The sequence below is a fragment of the Thalassophryne amazonica genome, chromosome 16 (genome assembly GCF_902500255.1).
Source record: "Thalassophryne amazonica chromosome 16, fThaAma1.1, whole genome shotgun sequence".
In the NCBI taxonomy this organism is placed as follows: domain Eukaryota; kingdom Metazoa; phylum Chordata; class Actinopteri; order Batrachoidiformes; family Batrachoididae; genus Thalassophryne; species Thalassophryne amazonica.
Window position 1 is genome coordinate 30,703,990 of NC_047118.1, and position 9,286 is coordinate 30,713,275.

Here is a 9,286-nt window from a genome sequence, read left to right on the forward strand (position 1 = left end):
TTGATTAATTAATAAGCTGGAATGGAAGATTGCTGCTAATCCTCTGCCTCGGCCCGTGCTATGAGCGTTCTGGCAGTTAGTGTGACTCGGGGGTGTTGACTCATTTAAACTAACATATTCATCCTGCTGTAACCAGGTTTCTGTAAGGCAGAATAAATCAATATGTTGATCAATTATTATATCATTTACTAACAGGGACTTAGAAGAGAGAGACCTAATGTTTAATAGACCACATTTAACTGTTTTAGTCTGTGGTGCAGTTGAAGGTGCTATATTATTTTTTCTTTTTGAATTTTTATGCTTAAATAGATTTTTGCTGGTTATTGGTGGTCTGGGAGCAGGCACCGTCTCTACGGGGATGGGGTAATGAGGGGATGGCAGGGGGAGAGAAGCTGCAGAGAGGTGTGTAAGACTACAACTCTGCTTCCTGGTCCCAACCCTGGATAGTCACGGTTTGGAGGATTTAATAAAATTGGCCAGATTTCTAGAAATGAGAGCTGCTCAATCCAAAGTGGGATGGATGCCGTCTCTCCTAACAAGACCAGGTTTTCCCCAGAAGCTTTGCCAATTATCTATGAAGCCCACCTCATTTTTTGGACACCACTCAGACAGCCAGCAATTCAGGGAGAACATGCGGCTAAACATGTCACTCCCTGTCCGATTGGGGAGGGGCCCAGAGAAAACTACAGAGCCTGACATTGTTTTTGCAAAGTTACACACCGATTCAATGTTAATTTTAGTGATCTCCGATTGGCGTAACCGGGTGTCATTACTGCCGACGTGAATTACAATCTTACCAAATTTACGCTTAGCCTTAGCCAGCAGTTTCAAATTTCCTTCAATGTCGCCTGCTCTGGCCCCCGGAAGACAATTGACTATGGTTGCTGGTGTCGCTAACTTCACATTTCTCAAAACAGAGTCGCCAATAACTAGAGTTTGATCCTCGGCGGGTGTGTCGCCGAGTGGGGAAAAGCGGTTAGAGATGTGAACGGGTTGGTGGTGTACACGGGGCTTCTGTTTAGGGCTACGCTTCCTCCTCACAGTCACCCAGTCGGCCTACTTTCCCGGCTGCTCGGGATCTGCTGGAAGGGAACTAACGGTGGCTAAGCTACCTTGGTCTGCACCGACTACAGGGGCCTGGCTAGCTGTAGAATTTTCCACGGTGCGGAGCCGAGTCTCCAATTCGCCCAGCCTGGCCTCCAAAGCTACGAATAAGCTACATTTATTACAAGTACCATTACTGCTAAACGAGGCCGAGGAATAACTAAACATTTCACACCCAGAGCAGAAAAGTGCGGGAGAGACAGGAGAAGCCGCCATGCTAAACCGGCTAAGAGCTAGTAGCTGCGCTAAGCTAGCGGATTCCTAAAAACACACAAAGTGAATAATGTGTAAATAATTTAGAGGTGATTCAGCAGACGGAGTGCTTTAGTTAAGGCACGTAAAGATTACACTGTGAAACAAATCGTTATCTAGATCAATCTAACTGCGCAGATTAAACAGCTAACAGATACAGCAAAACACTGCTGTGCTCCGGAACAGGAAGTGATACAATACCGCAGTGAGAGCCAACCACCAGTAGAGGCCACCAGTAATGCTCACCATCCTCAAGTCATAGCTTCCAGTTATTTTGCCATAATATAATTTTAGTATATTTTAAATGTAATATGTAATCTTCATACCTGAGCAGAAAAGCATTGCTCACATCTGAAATAATATGTTTTATTAACAGAATTCATCTAGGAATAACCTGTCATCTTCCCCTGGGTCTTACAGAGGTCGAACCAAATGACACTTGCCCGACCCTCCCTCAAATTGAACATGGCTGGATCAGCTCGTCCCACTCCTCTCCCATCAGAGGCAGTGTGCTGACTTACCAGTGTGAACCAGGATATGACATCAGCGGCTCCGACATCATTACGTGCCAGTGGGACCTTTCTTGGAGCAGCAACCCCCCTACATGTGTCAAAGGTGATTATAAATGACAAGTTCTTTAAATACATTTTAACTAATGATATATCACTGGGTGTCTTAAAAAAGGTTATAGGCATAGGCATGGGCTAAACTAGAAGAGAAGCTTTTGTTCAGTAGTAGTAGTTGCAGTAAGCAAGCAGCAAATTTTAGCAAGCAGTATATTTACTAATTTAGAAATCCCTTTGGTATTTTATGAGATATAAACTGGTTTCCTTTTGTGTGTGTGTGTGTGTGTGTGTGTGTGTGTGTGTGTGTGTGTGTGTGTGTGTGTGTGTGTGTGTGTGTGTGTGTGTGTGTGTGTGTGTGTGTGTGTACCCACACAAACATTTTCATTTACCTTGAATCATTAATGCAAATCTCCTCATATTACTCCTTCTTTGTCCAAAGAATATCATATTTAATGCTTTTCTGTTCTGACCAAATTATTAATGTTTCACTTTGTCCCCTTCAGTCCAGCAGTGTCCTGACCCAGGAGAAGTGGTGAATGGAGCGCGATCCGTGCGTCCTGAGGCTGGTTTTGCAGTTGGAACTGTTGTCCGTTTCTCTTGTAACCAGGGTTACCAGCTGGAAGGTACCAATCAGATCTCCTGTCACGGACGAGACACTGGAACCCCTAAATGGAGTGATCGCAGCCCGAAATGTGTCTGTAAGTTTGCTTTCTGGTGTCACAGACCAAATGGTCCCCCTAAAAATTGGTCCCCCCCCTGCCTTCACTGAGCATGTGTCATTTCAGTGCGTCAGCAGGATTCACCGATTATCATTTCTGCTTAAAACTGCCTCATTTCTGTTTAAAACTGACTTTAGAATGATTTAAGAGGGTTTACTTTGTCATCTTATGGTTAATAATCACATTATTCCCTTTGATCCCTTTGGGTGTAGAGAGTCAGACTCAGAGAGTCAGACTCTGACGTGCTGCTGCTGCAGTCTGATCGCTCCCCTGTCTTTTATTATGAAATAATGCTGAATTTATGTGGAAATGATTATTGTAATAAAGCTTCAGTTATCTGTCGCTGAGATAGATGATGACTGGAGTGTGATTTTAAGCAGAAATAAGGCGATAAACTGTGAATTGCTGCTGATGCTCCGAAATGACGCATACATAGTGAAGGCAGGTGGGACCGATTTTTAGGGGGGACCGTTCAGTTGGCGACAACAGTTTTGCTGTTTGCTGTAATTTTGAACTTACCCGTCCATACATATGGGCTTTTACTCTGTTCTTTATGCTCTAAACAGTAAAATATGACCCATGCCCAAACCCTGGTGTCCCTGACAATGGCTACCAAACCTTATACAAGCACAGTTACCAAGCAGGAGAAACTCTGCGTTTTTTCTGTTATGAGGGATACGAACTTATTGGTGAGGTCATTATCACCTGTGTTCCAGGACACCCATCTCAGTGGAACAGTCCACCGCCCTTTTGCAAAGGTAAAGGTTTGCAGTTTTTATTTAGCTTTTCTTTTTTGAAGCATAAATTTGTCATCTTTCCCTTGTCTCTATTTCACACAGTTGCATACGAGGAGCTGTTGGATGATCACAAATTAGAAGGTGATATTTATTTATATGTTTGTTTATTTATTTTCTATCTGTGATTTGTGATACTTTTACATAAGCTATCAACAAGGATACACACAAATATGCATACATACACACACACATATACATACATACATACATATATACATACATTTTTATATATATATTATATATACATACATTTTTTTCCCAGCCAAAGGTCCGATACTTTTCTCACAGACCTCGTGTATATATATATATATATATATATATATATATATATATATATATATATATATATATATATATATATATATATATGTGTGTGTGTGTGTGTGTGTGTGTGTGTGTGTGTGTGTATTTGAACACCCTGCGGTTTTGCAAGTTCTCCCACTTAGAAATCATGGAGGGGTCTGAAAGGGTCTGAAATTTTCATCTTAGGTGCATGTACACTGTGAGAGACATAATCTAAAAAAAAAAATCCGGAAATCACAATGTATGATTTTTTTTAATTATTTGTATATTACTGCTGCAAATAAGTATTTGAACACCTACCAACCAGCAAGAATTCTGGCTCACACAGACCTGTTAATTTTTCTTTAAGAAGCCCTCTTATTCTGCACTCTTTACCTGTATTAATTGCGCCTGTTTGAACTTGTTACCTGTATAAAAGACACCTGTTCACACACTCAATCAATCACACTCCAACCTGTCCACCATAGCCAAGACCAAAGAGCTGTCTAATGACGCCAGGGACAAAACTGTAGACCTGCACAAGGCTGGGATGGACTACAGGACAACAGGCAAGCAGTTTGGTAGAAGACAACAACTGTTAGGATTATTTATTAGAAAGTGGAAGAAACACAAGATGACTGTCAATCTCCCTCGGTCTGGGATTCCATGCAAGATCTCACTCTGTGGGGTAAGGATGATTCTGAGAAAGCTCAGAACTACACAGGAGGACCTGGTCAATGACCTGAAGAGAGCTGGGACCACAGTCACAAAGATTACATTAGTAACACATGATGCTGTCATGGTTTAAAATCCTGCAGGGCAGCAAGGTCCCCCTGCTCAAGCCCGTTTGAAGTTCACCAGTGACCATCTGGATGATCAAGAAAAGGCATGAGAGAAGGTCATGTGGTCACATGAGACCAGAATAGAGCTTTCTGGAATCAACTCCACTTACCATGTTTGCAGGATGAGAACAACCCCAAGAAAACCATCCCAACCGTGAAGCATAGGGATGGAAACATCATACTCTGGGGGTGCTCTTCTGCAAAGGGGACAGGACGACTGCACCATATTGAAGGGAGGATGGATGGGGTCATGTATTGCGAGATTTTGGCAAACTATCTCCTTCTCTCAGTAAGAGCATTGAAGATGGGTCATGGCTGGGTCTTCCAGCATGACAATGACCCCAAACACAGCCAGGGCAACTAAGGAGGGGCTCCGTAAGAAGCATTTCAAGGTCCTGGAGTGGCCTGGCCAGTCTCCAGACCTGAACTCAATAGAAAATCTTTGGAGGGAGCTGAAACTCCAAACCTGAAAGATCTAGAGAAGATCTGTATGGAGGAGTGGACCAAAATCCCTGCTGCAGTGTGTGCAAACCTGGTGAAAAACTACAGGAAACGTCTGACCTCTGTAATTGCAAACAAAGGCTACTGTACCAAATATTAACATTGATTTTCACAGGTGTTCAAATTTGCAGCAGTAACATACAAATAAATTATTAAAAAATCGTAACATTGTGATTTCCGGATTTATTTATTTATTTATTTATTCAGATTATGTCTCTCACAGTGGACATGCACCTAAAATAAAAATTTCAGACCCCTTCATGATTTCTAAGTGGGAGAACTTGCAAAATCGCAGGGTGTTCAAATACTTATTTTCCTCACTGTATAGTACTGTGCAGTTGTTTTAGACACATTTAATGCTTCATAAATGCATTCAAATTCTGGAAAAACTGATAAATATTCATAAATAAATGAATTGTCTGATGAATTTCAAGTTTTGTGATAATTGATATGAACACTGGGTTCTATTTACGTCTGATTTTTTTGGTATATAAGTTGCACCAGAGTATAAATTGCAGGACCTCAAAAATAATAAAAAACAACATGACATAAAGTACAAGTAATTGTGTTTTACCATAATTTTAATATTGCATAATCATTTGACACTGTGTTCGTGTGATATTCCACTGGCCAGTACACTTACAAAGAAATTATTATTATTATTATTATTATTATTATTATTATTATTGAATAAAAAATATAGCTTACATATTCACTGCTGTTGGAACTGATTTTGTGTTGACATGCCAATTTAAAAAGGGTTGTGGGGGAGGAGCATCAAACACTACTTTTATTATAACTCTGGGACACCTAAAACCTTTGCACAGTACTACAACCCCTGGCAATAATTATGGAATCACCGGCCTCGGACGATGTTCATTCAGTTGTTTAATTTTGTAGGAAAAAAGCAGATCACAGACATGACACAAAACTAAAGTCATTTCAAATGGCAACTTTCTGGCTTTAAGAAACACTATAAGAAATCAGGAAAAACAATTGTGGCAGTCAGTAATAGTTACTTTTTTAGACCAAGCAGAGGGAAAAAAATATGGAATCACTCAATTCTGAGGAATAAATTATGGAATCACCCTGTAAATTTTCATCCCCAAAACTAACACCTGCATCAAATCAGATCTGCTCGTTAGTCTGCATCTAAAAAGGAGTGATCACACCTTGGAGAGCTGTTGCACCAAGTGGACTGACATGAATCATGGCTCCAACACGAGAGATGTCAATTGAAACAAAGGAGAGGATTATCAAACTCTTAAAAGAGGGTAAATCATCACGCAATGTTACAAAAGATGTTGGTTATTCACAGTCAGCTGTGTCTAAACTCTGGACCAAATACAAACAACATGGGAAGGTTGTTAAAGGCAAACATACTGGTAGACCGAGGAAGACATCAAAGCATCAAGACAGAAAACTTAAAGCAATATGTCTCAAAAATTGAAAATGCACAACAAAACAAATGAGGAATGAATGGGAGGAAACTGGAGTCAACGTCTGTGACCGAACTGTAAGAAACCACCTAAAGGAAATGGGATTTACATACAGAAAAGCTAAACGAAAGCCATCATTAACACCTAAACAGAAATAAACAAGGTTACAATGGGCTAAGGAAAAGCAATCGTGGACTGTGGATGACTGGATGAAAGTCATATTCAGTGATGAATCTCGAATCTGCATTGTGCAAGGTGATGATGCTGGAACTTTTGTTTGGTGCCGTTCCAATGAGATTTATAAAGATGACTGCCTGAAGAGAACATGTAAATTTCCACAGTCATTGATGATATGGGGCTGCATGTCAGGTAAATGCACTGGGGAGATGGCTGTCATTACATCATCAATAAATGCACAAGTTTACGTTGATATTTTGGACACTTTTCTTATCCCATCAATTGAAAGGATGTTTGGGGATGATGAAATCATCCATAGAGCAAAAACTGTGAAAACATTCCTTGCAAAAAGACACATAGGGTCAATGTCATGGCCTGCAAATAGTCCGGATCCAATTGAAAATCTTTGGTGGAAGTTGAAGAAAATGGTCCATGACAAGGCTCCAACCTGCAAAGCTGATCTGGCAGCAGCAATCAGAGAAAGTTGGAGCCAGATTGATGAAGAGTACTGTTTGTCACTCATTAAGTCCATGCCTCAGAGACAGCAAGCTGTTATAAAAGCCAGAGGTGGTGCAACAAAATACTAGTGATGTGTTGGAGCGTTCTTTTGTTTTTCATGATTCCATAATTTTTTCCTCAGAATTGAGTGAGTCCATATTTTTTTCTCTCTGCTTGGTCTAAAAAAGTAACCGTTACTGCCACAATTTTTTTTCCTGATTTCTTATAGTGTTTCTTAAAGCCAGAAAGTTGCCATTTGAAATGACTTTAGTTTTGTGTCATGTCTGTGATCTGCTTTTTTTCTACAAAATTAAACAACTGAATGAACATCCTCCGAGGCCGGTGATTCCATAATTTTTGCCAGGGGTTGTGTATATATATATATATATATGTGTGTGTGTGTGTGTGTGTCTGTGTGTATTTGATTGTTTTTGTCAAAAGAAATCTATCAATACTTCCCACTTTTTTGCTTCACACATGGCAGCATTGCCTTGATTTTTTTATTTATTTTTTAATTATGTTTATTACATTCATGTGACACAAATGAATTTGTAAATGTGTACACACAATGACTTCTGAAGTATAGCGAAAACTAACATTTTCAGTAATTTCAGTTTCACAGTCATTTGAGCCATCCCACCAGATCCTGAGTGAGAACATCGCTTTGGCGATAATTCTGCCAATCATTCTGGTTATCTTGTTGATCGGAGGAATCTACATGTACTATACAAAGTAAGCACATCAGACAGCCGAAGTGACATTTAAAGCTACGGTGTGTAGGATTTAGGGGTGTTTATTTGCAGAAATAGCATGCAGCGTCCATATCCATCTAAGTGTAAAATTATCTGCAACAATAAATGAATGTTTTCATAAGCTTTTAACCCAAAGGAAAATGTTACTGCTTGACAGCTCAAGAGACAAAAGTGAGATTCTCATTATAGTCTTCTGTCCATCCATCCATTTTCTATACTCGCTTACTCCATTTAAGGGTCACGGAGGGCGGGGCTGGAGCCTATCCCTGCAGTCATAGGGCATGAGGCATTGATATGTGGCCAGTCTGTCGCTGGGCCACATATCAAACAAACACATTCACCCACAATCAACTGAAAGTTTTTAATCCACCTAACCTGTATGTCTTTGGAAGGAAGACAGAGCACCTGGAGGGAACCTACCCAAACACGGGAGAACTCCACTCAGAAAGGCCACAGGTGGAAATCCATCCCATGGCCTTCTTGCTGTGAGGCAACACTGTGAACAACTAAGCCACCGTGCTGCCTCATTTCAATCTTAATTACCTCCGCCAAGGAGGTAATGTTTTCAGTCGCGTTTGTTTGTTTGTTTGTCTGTCTGTCAGCAGGATAACTCAAAAGGTTTTGCACAGATTTTGATGAAATTTTGTGGAGTGGTTGGAAATGACAAGAGGAACAAGTGATTAAATTTTAGTGGTGATCCGGATCTCGATCCGGATCCCGATGCTAACACATTAGCATGTCTATGGCATTTTCAATGTTAAAAGTTAGCATTAAGCAGTTACAGTTGTCATCACGTTCGGGTGCATTTGTTTTCAAATTGTAATATTTCTTAAATTTATTTTTGTTGAAATTTTGTGGAGTGGTTGGAAATGACAAGAGGAACAAGTGATTCAATTTTAGTGGTGATCCGGATCACGATCCGGATCCCGATGCTAATGCGTTAGCATGTCTATGGCATTTTCAATGTTAAAAGTTAGCATTAAGCAGTTGCAGCTGTAATCACGTTTGGGGTGCATTTGTTTTCAAATTGTAATATTTCTTAAATTATTTTTGTTTATATATTAATAATCTAATGATTATTATATACAATTTTAGAGAAAGAGACAAAAAGAAATAGATCACTGTGCCAAGGAGGGAATCTCTTTAGGGTCAGTGACCCTATGGCCTTGTTTAGAGAAGTGTTTCATAAATGTTAAAAAATTCATATACGAGGTCTATTAGAAAAGTATCCGACCTTATTATTTTTTTCAAAAACCATATGGATTTGAGTCACGTGTGATTACATCAGACATGCTTGAACCCTCGTGGGCATGCAAGAGTTTTTTCACGCCTGTCGGTTACGTCATTCGCCTGTGGG

The 9,286-nt window shown here is 40.1% G+C and overlaps 1 protein-coding gene across 6 annotated transcripts in view; it reads left to right on the forward strand.

The window, feature by feature from the left end:
- Positions 1 to 9,286, forward strand: part of sez6l2 (seizure related 6 homolog (mouse)-like 2) — an 83,895-nt gene that overhangs the window by 66,753 nt on the left and 7,856 nt on the right. For 5 of the 6 annotated variants that reach the window (XM_034190438.1, XM_034190437.1, XM_034190436.1 and 2 more), the window contains 5 exons: positions 1,777 to 1,971; positions 2,426 to 2,620; positions 3,208 to 3,399; positions 3,481 to 3,519; positions 7,792 to 7,909. In XM_034190438.1, coding sequence (XP_034046329.1) covers positions 1,777 to 1,971; positions 2,426 to 2,620; positions 3,208 to 3,399; positions 3,481 to 3,519; positions 7,792 to 7,909 — 739 coding nt within the window. Of the gene's footprint in view, positions 1 to 1,776; positions 1,972 to 2,425; positions 2,621 to 3,207; positions 3,400 to 3,480; positions 3,520 to 7,791; positions 7,910 to 9,286 lie in introns of those variants that run through there. The other variant, XR_004565637.1, reaches the window with a different exon arrangement.